We start from the raw sequence: 17,818 nt of genomic DNA on the forward strand, positions 1-17,818 counted from the left end.
TGCTCCCCCCTCCGTGCAGAGTGGTCCAAACTCCCCTCTTCCCGCTGCCCACAGGGTGACCGGTCTCTGTAGCCTCTCTCACTCCCCTACTTGTTCCCTCATCCCTCATCCCTCATCTCTCCCCAGCCCACCTGCCGCCCCCCCCCCCTACGCCCCCAGGGTCCTGCTCCACAGCTCGCCCCTCACCCCCTACACAGTGCACAGTGGTCCAGCCCCTCAGCTCTACCCGTCCCCCCTTCACACACACAGTGGTCTGGCCCCCAGGTCTCCCCCTCCTCCGCGCGTCGTGCGCCCCCAGTCGCGCTGGGCTGGCCGCTGAGGGCACCGCGCGGCGGTTGCGCGAAGAAGGCAGCGATGGTGGCGGCGGGCCGGGAGCAGAGGCGGGACCGGGTGCGCTTCGTCTACGTGACTCGCTTCGGCTCGCACCAGTGCGGCGCCGTCCTTCAGCTGGGCGGCCGCCGGGCTCAGGGTCCGTGTAGCCCCGGGCTCGGGGCCGGCCGCAGCCGGGAGGAGCCGCGGGCGGCTGTGGCGGGGGCCGCGGGCGGCGGGGAGCTGTGCCCCGGCTCCCCGCCCAGGGCCCCCGCGGCCTCCTCTCCGGCGCGGGCGTCGAGCTCGCGGAGCCGGCCTCGGCAGGAGGCACATGCAGGTGGCGCGAAGGGCCGGGCGGGCGGGGACTCGGGAGGGGGCCCCCGGCCTGTGGAGGGTTCCGACTGGTCAGCCCGCCTTTCCGTCCTCCTCGGCAGCCGTCCTGCCTGGGGTCCGAGTCTCAGGGCGGTCGGCTTCTCAGCTCGCGGCCTCCCTGTCAGCTTCCGGTCAGCCTCCCTCCCGGTGGGCCGCTCCGGGCTCGTAGGGTCGCTCAGCGGCCGCCGCGCCTAGCCCCCGCCTGGCCGCGGGCAGTGGGCGGCCCTCCTGTCCGTCCGGGGGCTGAGAGACAAGCCCGACCTGCGCTTCGGTGTTGCCCCGAGAGGGCGCTGAAGTGCAAGCGAAGGTCATTTGAGTTCAGCCCGAGATCCGAATCCGAGAGGGGAGGCTCTTGGACGGAGCCACTGAAGTCCCTCAGAATGATGGGGCCTTGGCGTGTGTGTCCATATTCCTTTCAGGACTCATTGAATTTGTAAGTTAGCCTGAGGAGAACCGACATCTTTAATGATGTCACTTCCTCTTTGAAAAGAGGGGAGAGGATGTCTTTCCATTTTCACTCTACTTTTGTGTCTTTCTGGAATGTTTTATATTTAAATTTTTTCCTTCTATCGGTTTTTCATGTATCTTGTTAAATTTATTCCTGGGTATTTGATCTTCTCTGCTGTTGTAAATGGGGTTTCCTCTTCCGTAATGTCCTCCAGATGTTCATTGTTTGTGTATATAAAGCCTCTTGATTAAAACAAACAAACAAACAAACCCAACAACTTTCAGGACATTTGACAAAGTTATACAGCTGGTAGTACACCACCACAATCAGGATCTAGAACCTTTCCATCACCTGGAAAAGTCCTACCTCCTTTTGAGGGCCCATCCCTCTACCTGTGCTTAAAAAAAAAAAAAGTTTATTCAGACAATTTACGATCCGCTCAGTTTACCCATTTAAAACGGGCAATTCAATGTTTCTTACAGTGTTGTGCAACCATCATCAAAATCAATTTAGAACATTTTTATTACCCCCTCAAACAAACCCTGTGCCCATTAGCGACTAGTCACTCACCATGCCCCCTCACTGCCCCCAACCCCAGCCCTAAACAAGCACTAAAGTACTTTCTGTCTCCATAGATTTGCCTATTCTGGACAATAGGCAAATTTGGAAAATACCAAATTTGCAAATTTGCACATTTCTGGATTTGCCTATTTGCCTATTCTGCCTATTTCATATAAATGGAATCACACAATATTGGCGCTTTTGTGACTGGCTTCTTTCACTTAGCCTACTGATTTTTGTATGTTAATTTTTGATCCTAGTACTTCACTGAATTCTTTTATTATTTGAGTTAGTTTTGTCATTAATGCTCATGATTTTCCAGGTATACTATCATATTATTTGTAAATAGAGATAATTTTATTTCTTTTTAACCCATTTTTATGCCTGCAATTGATTTTTTTTTTTTTTTTGTCTAATTGCACTGGCTAATACCATGAATAATAGTGGAGATAGTGAGCATTCTTGCCTTGTTCCTGATCTTAGGGGAAATCCCTCTAGTATTTCCCCATTAAATAAGGTATTGGCTTTAAGACTAAGGGGGTGTATGTTTAAAACATTAAAATGTATTCTTCAATTTTAATTTTATTCAATGTTTTTACTAAGAATGGGTGTTGAATTTTGTCAAAGGCTTTCCTAAATCTATGGAGATAATATTTTTTCCTTAGATTTATTAACATGGTGTATGATACAAATGGATTTCCTAAGATTGAACCAACTTTGCATTCCTGAAATAAACCCCACTTGGTTATGATGTACTTTTTTCTTAATATAATGTTAGACTCTCTTTGCTAATAATTTGTTTAGGATTTTTGCATTGGAATTTGAGACAGGGTAGTTTTTCTTTCTTTGTACTTCTTCATCTGGTTTAGGTATCAGGTTATACTTAGTTCATAAAAGGAATTAGGAACTTTTCCTTCCTTTTCAGTGCTCTGGAATAATTTATAGAACATTGAGACTATCTGGTGTTTGAAGATTTGGTAGAATTCTTCTGTGAAACCATCTAGGTCTAGTGCTTTTTGTGGGATAATTCCGTAATAACTTTTTCTGTATCTTCTATGGAAATTGGTCTCTTTACACTTTCCAACTCTAATGGGTCAATTTTGGTAATCTGTATTTTCCTAGGAAATTATCCATTTCATCTAGGTTTCCAAATTTATTTGCATAGAGGTCTGCAAAGTACTGTCTTATGATTTTTAAAAATTCCTTGTGTTTCAATGGTTATTTCCCCCTTTTCATTTTTTTTTTTTTTGATGTATGTGCTTTCTTCCTTGTCCTTGATCAGGTTCACCAGTGTTTTGTTAATTTTTTTAAAAACACAGGATTTTGATTTGTTAATTAGGTATTTTGTTTTTCTAGTCTCTTCCTCAATAATAAAGGTAAATAATAAAAGATAAAACTTCATTATTTCCTTATGTGTACTTTCTTTTGGTTTACTTTGTTCTTTCTGTGCTTTTATTTTGAGCAAGAAATTTAATTATTTTTTTCTTCCTTTTTATTGATGAAAGTGTTTAGTGCAATGAGTTTTCTTCTAACCACTACTTTAAATCCCTTTCATTCTAATATATAGTGGTTTTATTGTCACTATTTAAAAATATATTTTTTTGTAATTTAAGTTTGTATTATCACTTTCACTCTAGAGTTGCTTAATAGATTTAATTTTTCAAAAATTTCCAGGACTTTTTCTTTTTTTCTTTTTCCTAGTAAACTCTAGTTTTATTGCATGTGATCAGAGTGTTGTTTGTAATGTCTCCACTTTATGGATGTTACTGATGTTTTCTTTGTGACCTAATTTATGAGCTTTCCTTTTGGTTCTTTTTCTCCTCCATAAGCCAAGAGATTGGAAGACTGTCCCTTTAAGTTGTTTTTTATCCCTTTAAATCATGCTTGCCCCTTTAACCAGATCAGTCCCATTAAAGTGCACGTTTTTGGTGTCTGGCCCTTTAAATCGTACATTGACATTCTTTCTTGTAGTCTGTGCTGTGATCTGCCTGGTTATCTTCTAGTATTTTCAGAGTTAGGGTGGATTTCATCTTGCTGTTGGTTGCTCCAGCTCTCCCGCAGCCACCTTTTCTAGAGTCCCTCCTTTCTCTTCCTTGCTGGCCACAAAGCCCTGCTTAGGGTGAGGTTGGAGCAAATGGGATCATAGTGCCACGATGTAATGACTTTTCTCATTGTACTTACATTTATTTTGCATTTTCAGCATTCTCTGTCTTCAAGTAATGCTGAGGGTGTGGTTTTATGTAGAATTTTGTAATGTAAAGTTGTTTGGGGAGAAATTTTGGGAAGTTGATTACTATACCCTGCCTCTCCCCACGACCCCGTCACATGGTCTAGAGCTACCCAGAAGTTCTGCCTTGAAAGGTTTTGAACAAGAGAAGCAATAGGGTCAGATTTACTTAGTTCATGCTGTATAGGGGAGATTGCGTTGGAGGCAGGCAAGACTGAAGCTCAAGTTGAAAAATATATAAATATTTTTTTTGGTATCCTTTCAGAACTTACTTAATTTTACTTTGATAATTTAACTTACTTAAATTTACTTTGATAATTTGGAAGTATAAAACTGTACTCTGTGTAACTTGATTGACTCCTGAGAATAAGCTTTTCAGAGATCCTTCATCAGGGGCACTATTTTAGACTTCATGCTCCTCCAAAGGTCCCATTGCTAAAAGGCACTCAGGTTTTTTGTCTTTTTTGGCCCCTGTGCTGGTGATTAAAAAATATTAGGTGTAGTATAAGACACTTTAGCACTAGGTTTCCCCCTCCTTTGAATAATAAAAACAGATAAAAGATTTACTCTAGGAACTGGAGAGAGTATGGTGTTGTTGGTGAGCTCTTCACCTTTAAAGGGGGGAGAGCAGGAAGTGAGGAAAGAATAAAATGGAACTGGTATTGCATTAGCACCAACAGATCAAAGAGACAAATAATAGTCCAGCACTAAGATAGTGGATTGGAAATGAAGAACATTGAAAAACAGATGAAGAAGCTCATGGGGGAAGGGAAAGGATGCATGAATTAGTGCTGGAGATCCCCACAGAAGTCAGGTAGAAATAACAGGACGGCAAAGAGCTGAGATTGTGAAACCAGCTTTCTGCTCTTGTAACTGGTTTGTGCTGACCTAGAATGGCTTTCCTCTAGTTGGCTTCTCTTCTGGGAAACAAACAATAATGCAGTTTGTTTTGAAGTTTGGTCCTGAAATTTTGGAATTTTTTGCCATTCCTTTGTGGCAGGGGTGACATGATCAGAGCTGGAGGGAGGATAACGGGGAGGGAGTGGGATTGGGAGAGATTGGAGGCCAGAGACCAGTTTTGAGGCAGTAATAAAGTGGAAAGATAGAAGGCCTGAAGTAAGACAGTGGCAATGGAGGCAGAATGGACAGGACTGATGACTGGCTGGAAGAGGGAGAAGGATGGGTTGAGGCCAAGTCTGAAGTTTATGTGCTGGGCAGCTGGGTGGATGATGGAGCCATTAACTTTGGTGACCACTCTGCTGTGCTTGTGGAACCAAGAATAGGGTCAAGGGAAGGAGGTCCTGAGGTAGACTTATATTTCAATCAAGCCAGAAAGTGCTTAAGTGCTTAATGATTTTACTCATTCTTGGATGTATTTAGTATTAACATTAAGTGGACATTCATTGCATACTTTTGTCTGGCTCTCTGTTGGAAACAAAGGTGAATTATGTATCCATTCAGTAACATTTATTTAACATCTACCATACTGTAGGCACTAGGTCAGGTGCTAGTGACACAGATGGATCAGACAAATATTTTATTCTCAAGGGACTTATACATGAATAATGTGAATAATGGAAATATAAGCTAGTAGGCATCAGTGCTGTAAGAGAGACAACTTAGAAGGGCTTTGGTAGTTCAGGAAAAGGGAGACAGAAGGAAGAAATCAAGGTAATGAATGGAGAAATTGCTAGTGAGACAGTGGATATTATCAAGAGCATTGGCTTTGAAGTCAGAAAGTCATAATCTTGGCTTTCTCATTTACTAGCAGTGTAATATTGGCCAAGATAGTTAACTATTCTGATGTTCAGTTTCCCTTTCTGTAAAATGGGGATAATATTTCCTACTTTAATGAGTTACTGTGAAGATTAAATGAAGTAATGCATGCAGAATGCCTAGCACAGTGCTTGGTATAGAGTAGGTGCCCAGTATGTGTTGGCACACTCAGCAGAAATGGCTTAAGGGAAGAGGAGGTGATCAGCCCAGTGTCTAGCGCATAGTGCATACACTAAATATTTATTGAATGAATGAAAAATTAGTTTTGGACCACATTGTGGAATGCCTTGGGGACTCTAATTTTATAGTCACTGCAGGTTTTTGAATGGTGGAGTCGAGTTATCAGAGATACAGACACTTCTGGAGGATAAGCTTTTAAGCCGTTTGTGAGATGTCTTATAGTTTAGAAATCCAGGGGCAGCCAAGTCAGGTAACTCTTCTAATGTTTCGAACAAGACTAATATATCAAGCTGGTTCCCTGTTCTCACAGAACTTGAGAGACATACCCGTAATTTATATATAATAGAGGATGATGAATGCTGTTGTGGAGGTACAAATAAATGCTTTGGAGGTGGTGAATAATTTGGGGATGAAGGAATCAAGGAAGGCTTCATGGTGGTGGAAGTAGCTCCATGAGATTTACACATATTCCTGAGATAGGAGGGGATTACAGGCAGGAAAAACATGTTAGTGAAACACTGAGTATGGATCAGGGATGGATAATGATTTGGGAAGAAGGAGAAGTATATTTTGCCTGGGTCAGAGTGTGTGGAAAGAGGAGGAGAGACAGATTTGAAGCATAAGCTGGGACAAAAATCTATGGTATACACTGGAGCCATAGACTCAGTAAAATACACAAAATAAGTGGAAGAAATAATTTTGCCTTTTTTCTTTTTCCCATCCTCTATACTTCTTGACATATTTTATATTCCCAACTAATACAGATAGACGTGATGGCTCCTATCTTGACCTCAAGGAGTATAAGTCTAGGTTATGTAAGACTAACAAACAGAAAACTTTTGGAAGTGATGCAGGTATAGTATTCCAAAGGTTGTAGGTACTTAGAGGGAAGGATACATATGGGTATATGAACGGCAGAGTTTCCCAAACTTAAGTTATTTTCCTATGTTATATCTGCACATCATCTGCACTATCATTTACTTAATATATTTATTTAAATAGGTGCATTTTTTTCCTCCCAACTAATTTTCTTTTTAGAACACTTTACATCATTACCTCAGTGGAAAACATGTATCATTTTCCACAAATAGAAATTAATTAAAAACAATCTAATAAAGGTAAAACAATATTATTAAATTCTAGCCAAATAAGTTGTCTGCTGGAGGTTGCTGCAGTTATAAAGAGAGATTAGCAAGTCTTAGAAAAGTCTTAATGACGCACTAGTTCCAAACTCGGACTTTCTCCTAGCTGTAATCAGAAGATTGAAAAAGAATTCGAAAGGGAATGAGTTTCCCACCATGTGAGTTAATATTCTTTTTTTTTTTTTTTTTTTTAATATTTATTTATTTATTTATTTTTGGCTGTGTTGGGTCTTCGTTTCCGTGCGAGGGCTTTCTCTAGTTGCGGCAAGCGGGGGCCACTCTTCATCGCGGTGCGCGGGCCTCTCACTGTCGCGGCCTCTCTTGTTGCGGAGCACAGGCTCCAGACGCGCAGGCTCAGTAGCTGTGGCTCACGGGCCTAGTAGCTCCGCGGCATGTGGGATCTTCCCAGACCAGGGCTCGAACCCGTGTCCCCTGCATTGGCAGGCAGATTCTCAACCACTGCGCCACCAGGGAAGCCCGAGTTAATATTCTTTAGTGCTATGTCTGTGCCCCACTCAGAATCAGTGGCATGTTTCTCACAAATTGGGACATGCCATTTTATTTATTTATTTATATTTTTTTAACATCTTTATTGGAGTATAATTCCTTTACAATGGTGTGTTAATTTCTGCTTTATAACAGAGTGAATCAGTTATACATATACACGTATCCTCATATCTCTTCCCTCTTGTGTATCCCTCCCTCCCACCCTCCCTATCCCACCCCTCTAGGTGGTCAGAAAGCCCTGAGCTGATCTCCCTGTGCTATGTGGCTGCTTCCCACTAGCTATCTGTTTTACATTTGGTAGTGTATATATGTCCATGCCACTCTCTCACTTTGTCCCAGCTTACCCTTCCCCCTCCCCGTATCCTCAGGTCCATTCTCTAGTAGGTCTGTGTCTTTATTCCCATCTTGCCCCTAGGTTCTTCATGACCTTCTTTTGTTGCTGTTTTTTAGATTCCATATATATGTGTTAGCATGCGGTATTTGTTTTTCTCTTTCTGACTTACTTCACTCTGTATGACAGACTCTAGGTCCATCCACCTCACTACAAATAACTCAATTTCATTTCTTTTTATGGCTGAGTAATATTCCATTGTATATATGTGCCACATCTTCTTTATCCATTCATCTCTTGATGGACACTTAGGTTGCTTCCATGTCCTGGCTATTGTAAATAGAGCTGCAATGAACATTTTGGTACATGACTCTTTTTGAATTATGGTTTTCTCAGGGTATTTCTTCCAGTAGTGGGATTGCTGGGTTGTATGGTAGTTCTATTTTTAGTTTTTTAAAGAACCTCCATACTGTTCTCCATAGTGGCTGTATCAATTTACATTCCCACCAACAGTGCAGGAGGGTTCCCTTTTCTCCACACCCTCTCCAGCATTTACTGTTTGCAGATTTTTTGTTGATGGCCATTCTGACCGGTGTGAGATGATATGTCATTGTAGTTTTGATTTGCATTTCTCTAATGATTAATGATGTTGAGCGTTCTTTCATGTGTTTGTTGGTAATCTGTATATCTTCTTTGGAGAAATGTCTGTTTAGGTCTTCTGCCCATTTTTGGATTGGGTTGTTTGTTTTCTTTACATTGAGCTGCATGAGCTGCTTGTAAATTTTGGAGATTAATCCTTTGTCAGTTGCTTCATTTGCAAATATATTCTCCCATTCTGTGGGTTGTCTTTTTGTCTCGTTTATGGTTTCCTTTGCTGTGCAAAAGCTTTTAAGTTTCATTAGGTCCCATTTGTTTATTTTTTTTTTTTAATTTCCATTTCTCTAGGAGGTGGATCAAAAAAGATCTTGCTGTGATTTATGTCATAGAATGTTCTGCCTATGTTTTCCTCTAAGAGCTTGATAGTGTCTGGGCTTACATTTAGGTCTTTAATCCATTTTGAGTTTATTTTTGTGTATGGTGTTAGGGAGTGTTCTAATTTCATTCTTTTACATGTAGCTGTCCAGTTTTCCCAGCACCACTTATTGAAGAGGCTGTCTTTTCTCCACTGTATATGCTTGCCTCCTTTATCAAAGATAAGGTGACCATATGTGCATTGGTTTATCTCTGGGCTTTCTATCCTGTTCCATTGATCTATATTTCTGTTTTTGTGCCAGTACCATACTGTCTTGATTACTGTAGCTTTGCAGTATAGTCTGAAGTCAGGGAGCCTGATTCCTCCAGCTCCTTTTTTCTTTCTCAAAATTGCTTTGGCTATTCGGGGTCTTTTGTGTTTCCATACAAATTGTGAAATTTTTTGTTCTAGTTCTGTGAAAAATGCCAGTGGTAGTTTGACAGGGATTGCATTGAATCTATAGATTGCTTTGGGTAGTAGAGTCATTTTCACAATGTTGATTCTTCCAATCCAAGAACATGGTATATCTCGCCATCTGTTTGTATCATCTTTAATTTCTTTCATCAGTGTCTTATAATTTTCTGCATACAGGTCTTTTGTCTCCTTAGGTAGGTTTATTCCTAGATATTTTATTCTTTTTGTTGCAATGGTAAATGGGAGTGTTTTCTTAATTTCACTTTCAGATCTTTCATTGTTAGTGTATAGGAATGCAAGAGATTTCTGTGCATTAATTTTGTATCCTGCTACTTTACCAAATTCATTGATTAGCTCTAGTAGTTTTCTGGTAGCATCTTTAGGATTCTCTATGTGTAGTATCATGTCATCTGCAAACAGTGATAGCTTTACTTCTTCTTTTCTGATTTGGATTCCTTTTATTTCTTTTTCTTCTCTGATTGCTGTGGCTAAAACTTCCAAAACTATGTTGAATAATAGTGGTGAGAGTGGACAACTTTGTCTTGTTCCTGATCTTAGTGGAAATGGTTTCAGTTTTTCACCATTGAGAACGATGTTGGCTGTGGGTTTGTCATATATGGCCTTTATTATGTTGAGGTAAGTTCCCTCTATGCCTACTGTCTGGAGGGTTTTTATCATAAATGGGTGTTGAATTTTGTCGAAAGCTTTCTCTGCATCATCTATTGAGATGATCATATGGTTTTTCTCCTTCAATATGTTAATATGGTGTATCACATTGATTTGCGTATATTGAAGAATCCTTGCATTCCTGGGATAAACCACACTTTATCATGGTGTATGATCCTTTTAATGTGCTGTTGGATTCTGTTTGCTAGTATTTTGTTGAGGATTTTTGCATCTATGTTCATCAGTGATATTGGCCTGTAGTTTTCTTTCTTTGTGACATCTTTGTCTGGTTTTGGTATCAGGGTGATGGTGGCCTTGTAGAATGAGTTTGGGAGTGTTCCTCCCTCTGCTATATTTTGGAAGAGTTTGAGAAGGGTAGGTGTTAGCTCTTCTTTAAATGTTTGATAGAATTCTCCTGTGAAGCCATGTGGTCCTTGGCTTTTGTTTGTTGGAAGATTTTTAATCACAGTTTTAATTTCAGTGCTTGTGATTGGTCTGTTCATATTTTCTATTTCTTCCTGGTTCAGTCTCAGAATGTTGTGCATTTCTAAGAATTTGTCCATTTTTCCAGGTTGTCCATTTTATTGGCATATAGTTGCTTGTAGTAATCTCTCATGATCCTTTGTATTTTTGCAGTGTCAGTTGTTACTTCTCCTTTTTCATTTCTAATTTTATTGATTTGAGTCTTCTCCCTTTTCTTCTTGATGAGTCTGGCTAATGGTTTATCAGTTTTGTTTATCTTCTCAAAGAACCAGCTTTTAGTTTTATTGATCTTTGCTATCATTTCCTTCATTTCTTTTTCATTTATTTCTGATCTGATCTTTATGATTTCTTTCCTTCTGCTAACTTTGGGTTTTTTTGGTTCTTCTTTCTCTAATTGCTTTAGGTGTAAGGTTAGGTTGTTTATTTGAGATTTTTCTTGTTTCTTGAGGTAGGATTGTATTGCTATAAACTTCCCTCTTAGAACTGCTTTTGCTGCATCCCATAGGTTTTGGGTTGTCGTGTTTTCATTGACATTTGTTTCTAGGTATTTTTTGATTTCCTCTTTGATTTCTTCAGTGATCTCTTGGTTATTAAGTAGTGTATTGTTTAGCCTCCATGTGTTTGTATTTTTTACAGATTTTTTCCTGTAATTGATATCTAGTCTCATAGTGTTGTGGTCGGAAAAGATACTTGATACAATTTCAATTTTCTTAAATTTACCAAGGCTTGATTTGTGACCCAAGATATGATCTATCCTGGAGAATGTTCCATGAGCACTTGAGAAGAAAGTGTATTCTGTTGTTTTTGGATGGAATGTCCTATAAATATCAATTAAGTCCATCTTGTTTAATGTATCATTTAAAGCTTGTGTTTCCTTATTTATTTTCATTTTGGATGATCTGTCCATTGGTGAAAGTAGGGTGTTAAAGTCCCCTACTATGATTGTGTTACTGTCGATTTCCCCTTTTATGGCTGTTAGTACTTGCCTTATGTATTGAGGTGCTCCTATGTTGGGTGCATAAATATTTACAATGTTATATCTTCTTCTTGGATTGATCCCTTGATCATTATGTAGTGTCCTTCTTTGTCTCTTGTAATAGTCTTTGTTTTAAAGTCTATTTTGTCTGATATGAGAATTGCTACTCCAGCTTTCTTTTGATTTCCATTTGCATGGAATATCTTTTTCCATCCCCTCACTTTCAGTCTGTATGTGTCCCTAGGTCTGCTGTGGGTCTCTTATAGACAGCATATATATGGGTCTTGTTTTTGTATCCATTCAGCCAGTCTGTGTCTTTTGGTTGGAGCATTTAATCCATTTACATTTAAGGTAATTATTGATATGTATGTTCCTATACCATTTTCTTAATTGTTTTGGGTTTGTTATTGTAGGTCTTTTTCTTCTCTTGTGTTTCCTGCCTAGAGAAGTTCCTTTAGCATTTGTTGTAAAGCTGGTTTGGTGGTGCTGAATTCTCTTAGCTTTTGCTTGTCTTTAAAGGTTTTAATTTCTCCGTCAAGTCTGAATGAGATCCTTGCTGGGTAGAGTAGTCTTGGTTGTAGGTTTTCCCCCTTCATCACTTTAAATAGGGACATGCCATTTTAGAACATACTCTATTTCACTCAAGAAACAGCATGTTTATTGTGTATCTAATTTATACAGTACTGGACCTCTAACAAGGAATAGAACATGTTCCTCAAGTAAACAACGTGATAAGTCCTGTGATAACTGAGCATAGGGTGCTTTGTGAAATCAAAGAAGGCCCTCCACCCCTGGAAAGCTAAATATTAGAGGAGTAGAAGAAAGTCAGGTATAGAGTGGTGGTAGGGCAGGAATGAGGTGGGGAAGGGTTGGGGTACATATGGAGTGTTACAGACAAAAGGAGAACAAATATAAAGGTTTCAAGGAACACATGCTCATTGTTGTATGGGTTTGTCTTTGGACACACAATCCCTTAGGTTTTCTTCTCACAGTTAATATTTGGGAAGGCAGCATGGTTTAGTGAGTAGAGTCAGGAAGCTTATCACTCTGACAAACCTTTATTAGTACCTACTCTGTGTCTGGTAGCATAGATAGAAAGATGAGTAAGGCACACAGTGACACTGCCCCTTCAGGAGGTCACAGCCTAGTGGAGGAAACAGTATAAACACATGCTATAAAAGTGTGCTGAGTGCTGTGAACAAAGTGTCCCTGGAACCTGTTCCTGGAACGAGTGCTGTTTGGGGGGCTGTGGGTGTTTGAGGGAAGGCTGTAGAGAGGAGGTGATGTGTGGGCTGAGTCTTGAAGAGCAGGTAGACATTTGCCTGGCAGGTGTGTATGTCTATATGTGTGTGTACAGGCATGCATGCACACAGTGGTCTAGCCCAATAGAACAGCATGTGCAAAGACTGGGAGGGGTAAAGAACAAGACGTATTTGAGGAACCACGTGGTCTCCTGTGGAATTGGAAGCATAACGTGTACCTGGAGTTGAACAGAGAAGAAAGACTGTAGAGATAGCCTGGGGCAAGATGTGGTTTTTGGTATTTATTTACTCTGTTGCTGACCTTTTGGGGGCTCACCTTTCAAATCAGAAAAGGAAGGAGATCTCCTAGGCACCCCCAAGGTAGTTTATCCTTAGTTTTCTTGTTTTATTTTTTTCCAATATAGTATTAGCTAATTGGTAAACTGGTATTATCTAGTGATCTGAAATATACCAACAAGTGTAAAAATACCCAGAGAGAGCTCAAGAGACATTTATAATTGTCAATTCTCAGGATAGTGAATCCTTTAAAGTCTGTGCTGACCTTGATATTTTACCTTGTGGCTCTCTTTTTTTTTTTTTTAATTAGGTTTAACCCAGAAGAATTTAGCTAAAAAGTTTGACTTCCCCATACCTTTGAATGAAGCTTCCAAAATAATGAAGAAAAAGAAAAAGGTATATTATTGTAAGGGGGAATGAGTGATATTTTGAATTTTAGATTAACCTGTCTAAATACAAACGTGTGAAGATACTCAAGACATTAAAAATAGTGCCATCTTTTGAAAAATTTAATTTACTGAGATGAGAAAATAGAATTAATCTAGCAGTAATGAAACTGGGTTTGGAAGTATTTATTAACCATAAAGAATAGTCCTTCCAGTGTTTGACGATATAAAACACATTTTAATCAAAATGTAGCTGACTGTGAGCTTTTTCAAAGCATGAAAATATATGTTCCATAGAATATAACAAACTCAGATAGTGTTACGTAAGAAAATTGTGGATTTCACAGAAAAGAAAAAGGTATCTATATTGGTGTCACATTGCTCTTTTAAAGGCAAGGGGTGTATAAGTTTCTAGCAGGAAAGCTGACAAGCATGAAACTTTATGCTGAACCATTTTCATGTCTGGCTGTCCAAATGTCATGGTAACTTTGAGTGTTTTAAACATATTCAGGGGACTTCCCTGGTGGCTCAGTGGCTAAGAATCCGCCTGCAATGCAGGAGACACGGGTTCCAGCCCTGGTCTGGGAAGATCCCACATGCTGCGGAGCAACTAAGCCCATGCGCCACAACTACTGAGCCTGAGCTCTAGGGCCCGCGAGCCACAGCTACTGAAGCCCGTGTGCCTAGAGCCCGTGCTCTGCAACAAGAGAAGCCACCGCAGTGAGAAGCCCACGCACCGCAACAAAGAGTAGCCCCCACTCGCGGCAATTAGAGAAAGCCCGCGCGCAGCAATGAAGACCCAACGCAGCCAAAAATAAATAAATAAATAAAATTAATTAAACATATTCAAGATCAGTTACTCTACTAATCTTTGTTTACCACTATATATTTTACACTTCAGTTTAAAGAAATTGTTAGTTGATAATGACACATAAAATTATATTATTTCTGAGCTTTGAGTTTGATTTCTAATACATGTATAGTATAAAATAGCATTCAAAGTGACTAATCCTTGCAGCAAGTGTATTTTGAGTGAGCATTTAATCTTCCCACTATACTAAGAAATTTTTCTTCTAAGAACCAATTCCTCTTGGGCAATAGCCAATATTTACCTGTAACTACTTTGTGGCAGAGACTGGGGTAAGTGCTTTACCTATATTTTTCATTAATTCTAATAATCCAATATTTGAAGTTATTCCTAGATGAGATTAAAACACTTGCCCAAGGTCAAGCAGCTGGTTAAGTGGTGAAGCCAGAATTTGAACCTAGATCTAGCTGTTTGCTTCTATAGTCTCCATTCTTCCTATTCTAGTATATTCATGTTCTCTAGTAAGTTTGCTTTGGTATGTCCTAGGAGAAATGTTTAATTATTAACTAGAATAAAATACATTAAAAATCATATCATTGTCCAGTGGTTTAGACATAGACATAGGAATAGAAATTCACTATTTTTACTACCTTTCAAAACAAAATTGAGTATGTTGAAACCATAGGACTTACTAGATATTGCCTTTGAAAGACATTGCCTTCGTCCAGGACAGTTAATTTAAATACTGCAGAGAGGAAATGCTAGGAAGTTGGAAAAAGATATCAGAGAATTCACTGAATATGGGAAAACAATCATGTTTAATTTTTAGATCTCTAAGTATAATATTGCTTTATAATGATAATATCAAACTGGCATGCAACACAGTTGGCTTACTCCCAATTGCCTACATCACAATATAGTCCAGATTCTCTGCCCAGTGTTCCTTAACTGTGCTTACCTTTTTAAGGTTTCAGTATGGAATGGAGTGTACAAAGTCATTTCTAAAATGCTTGAAGAAAATGAAAAATACAGACTTAGGCTGAAATGCCAACAATTATCTAGTGAAAGTAAGTTAACACAATTTTCATTGTATTAAAGAGAACTGGCTTCTCTAATAGTTTAGTTACCTTTGGATTACATTAGACCAGTAGTTTTCCTAATTGTCACATTCAATGTATAGAGCTATAGAAAAAAGGCTATCATATTATCACTGTTCATTGTAATGAAAAGTCAAAGCATTGTAAAGCATTAAGTGTAGAGTAGACCACAGGTGTATGTGTGAGTGGAAGAGTGCAGAAGGTGAATGTTGACTGGAACTGACTGAGCCAAGGGAACACGCTTGTCTATTAAATTTGAATTTTAATGCCAACTTTTGTTTTAAACGCCAAATTTTTAATACAGTTTACAAAACTCATCCATATTGATGAAGAAAAACATTTTAATTGTATTATAGAAGTATAAATTCTGTGTTGCTTCTTACAGTCACTTCCTTTTCATGATGCTGCAGTCCAATTTAATGCATTTAGCAAAATCTGCCCTTGAGTTATGGCCTTGATGTCATTATTTCATTCCTGGAAAACAATTCATAAATTAAACCATGTTTTAAGCTGCATCACTGAGTTGATATTGTGGCCAGAGCAAAATTAGATGTAATCTAGTATGTTTATTAAAGTAATTGGAAGTTCTGGATTCTCAAACAATTAAGTTGGATAAAATTTATGTAACATGAATTGCTAGATCATAAGGCATTTTCTTTCCTTTACATGCATGTCCTAATACATATATTACCATGATGAATGCTTCTATAAGTTTTTAGTACAGTCACTCAAGGACAACTTTTATTTTGACAGTCAATAAATCTGCAGAATTTGATTTTGTGAAGAATATTTTCGTAAGATAATTAAAACAGAATGACATTTTGTAAGCAGTGTAACACTGGAAACTCATTACTGTTATTGTAATATTGCATCCATAATAGCATAAATTGTTTGCAATAATGGCATATGAACTAATGTTCACATTAGTGATACTCTGTTTTATTTTTCTTATCCAATTAAGAAGGAGAATGAGGCAGAGGGCATTAAGAGGAAAAGAGTTGTCAGTGGTTTCTTAGGTGACAAAGATGTTTGAACAGGCAGAGAAATGTGCAAAAACCCTGGACATTGTTCTGGGTGTTAATCCAGATCCAATTACTCTAATAAACATACTAGATCGCATCTAATTTTGCTCTGGCCATTACCTTGAACTTGTCGGGTTCTTTTGTGCCTCAGCAATAGGCCTTCTATTAAATATCAAGTGATCTTGTAAGGATTATTTAGCAATTTAAAATAATATGCTGTGTTTTCCATAAATAGCCTCTTATAAATGAAAGGTATCCTTATAATTCATTATTTTTATTACAATTTTAAACCTGATTATAGAAACTAATAATTATATTTTAAAAATGTATTATAAATCTTGTTCCTTATTATTTATTTATTAATGGGAAAGCCAATGCCAGAGACCAACTTGAATTTTCCTTATATTTTATGTTGTTCCTAGATTCAAATTACACAAGATGAATCTTCTTGTCATCTTCTGGTAAGAATCCACTTAGATAACAATTAAAAGGTATAGACTTTTTCCTTCCCCTTTACATCCTACCATCTCCAACCTTTAGTGTATACCCATTGCTAATTCTAGCCTGTTGAAATATTTGTTGAAATTTAATAAGCTTCATTTGGACCTCATATTCACAATGCTATTGAAACTACTCTCTCTATGGTCCAAGTTTTATTTTTTTTCTTCTTCATATCTCTGCTTAGTTCTCTTTTCTTTTTGAACATGCTGCCACATTTAATATTGTTTTACTACTACTTGTTCAAATTTTTCTTCTTATTATCCTGAAGACTATGTCATGGTTCTCTTTCTACCTTTCTGGCCATATTTTCTATGTATTTTTTATTTGTCCCTTCTGCTACCATCTAATAACAAATGCTTCCCTAGGAGTAATTGTTGGTCCTGCTGTCTCTTTACATATTTATTCTGAGATAACTCACCCATTTTATACCTTCAGTTACTCTTTCTGGGTGTATGACCCTTAAATCTCTATCCTACTTCTGACCTCTGGTCATGTGCCTCTGAATTTCTTTAGGCTGTTCTACAGTTACTTTTAAATGCCACATGGTTTAAACTGAGCATGTCATCCCCCCACTTTTTTTTTTTTTTCAATTGTGCCCTGATTTACTAATCATCTGGGCTCATTCAGTTCTTAGGAATAGGTTACACCCAGTTTGGTGGGGTTTGGAAAGTAGTAGAAAAGGTAAGTAAGATGGGCTTTGGAAAAAAGAAATTAGACTTTTATAAGTGGGAATGTGGGGGAAGGGAGTATACTTTAAGACATGGACGTGAGAAAATTCATGGAGTCACAGAAAATGTTTAGGAATATACAGCTTGATTAAAGCTTGTTTAAGGTAGTCATACTGAAGAAAGGTATACAATGTACTGAGGCTGTATTTCAAATGGTCTCACATGGATACTTGGCCAAGGATATGTACTCAGTTCAGTAGGCAATGAAGAAACATGGAACATTTTCTTAACCCTTTATTCCAAATGATTTCAAATGTACATAGAAATCACAAGAAGAATACAAAGACCTCCAGAATACCCGTTACCTGGGTTCACCGATTTTTACATCTTGCCA

At 38.7% G+C, this 17,818-nt stretch overlaps 1 protein-coding gene across 1 annotated transcript; it reads left to right on the top strand.

The window, feature by feature from the left end:
* Positions 1–351: 351 nt before the first annotated feature.
* C4H5orf47 (chromosome 4 C5orf47 homolog) lies at positions 352–16,697 on the top strand. Its single transcript, XM_061189000.1, has 5 exons — positions 352–713; positions 851–1,077; positions 13,253–13,338; positions 15,104–15,203; positions 16,678–16,697. The coding sequence occupies exons 1-5, from the start codon at positions 355–357 to the stop codon at positions 16,695–16,697; spliced, it is 792 nt and encodes a 263-aa protein (XP_061044983.1). The 5' UTR covers positions 352–354.
* Positions 16,698–17,818: the final 1,121 nt, after the last annotated feature.

This window comes from Eubalaena glacialis, chromosome 4 (genome assembly GCF_028564815.1).
Source record: "Eubalaena glacialis isolate mEubGla1 chromosome 4, mEubGla1.1.hap2.+ XY, whole genome shotgun sequence".
NCBI classification, from domain to species: domain Eukaryota; kingdom Metazoa; phylum Chordata; class Mammalia; order Artiodactyla; family Balaenidae; genus Eubalaena; species Eubalaena glacialis.

What these genes read in the sequence shown, in the direction of transcription:
- C4H5orf47 (XM_061189000.1), top strand. Translation starts at nt 355, where the DNA reads ATGGTGGCGGCGGGCCGGGAGCAGAGGCGGGACCGGGTGCGCTTCGTC. An exon ending in CCTGTGGAGGGTTCCGACTG is followed by an intron (nt 714 to 850) that starts GTCAGCCCGCCT and finishes CCGGGCTCGTAG; the next exon opens with GGTCGCTCAGCGGCCGCCGC. An exon ending in TAATGAAGAAAAAGAAAAAG is followed by an intron (nt 13,339 to 15,103) that starts GTATATTATTGT and finishes TACCTTTTTAAG; the next exon opens with GTTTCAGTATGGAATGGAGT.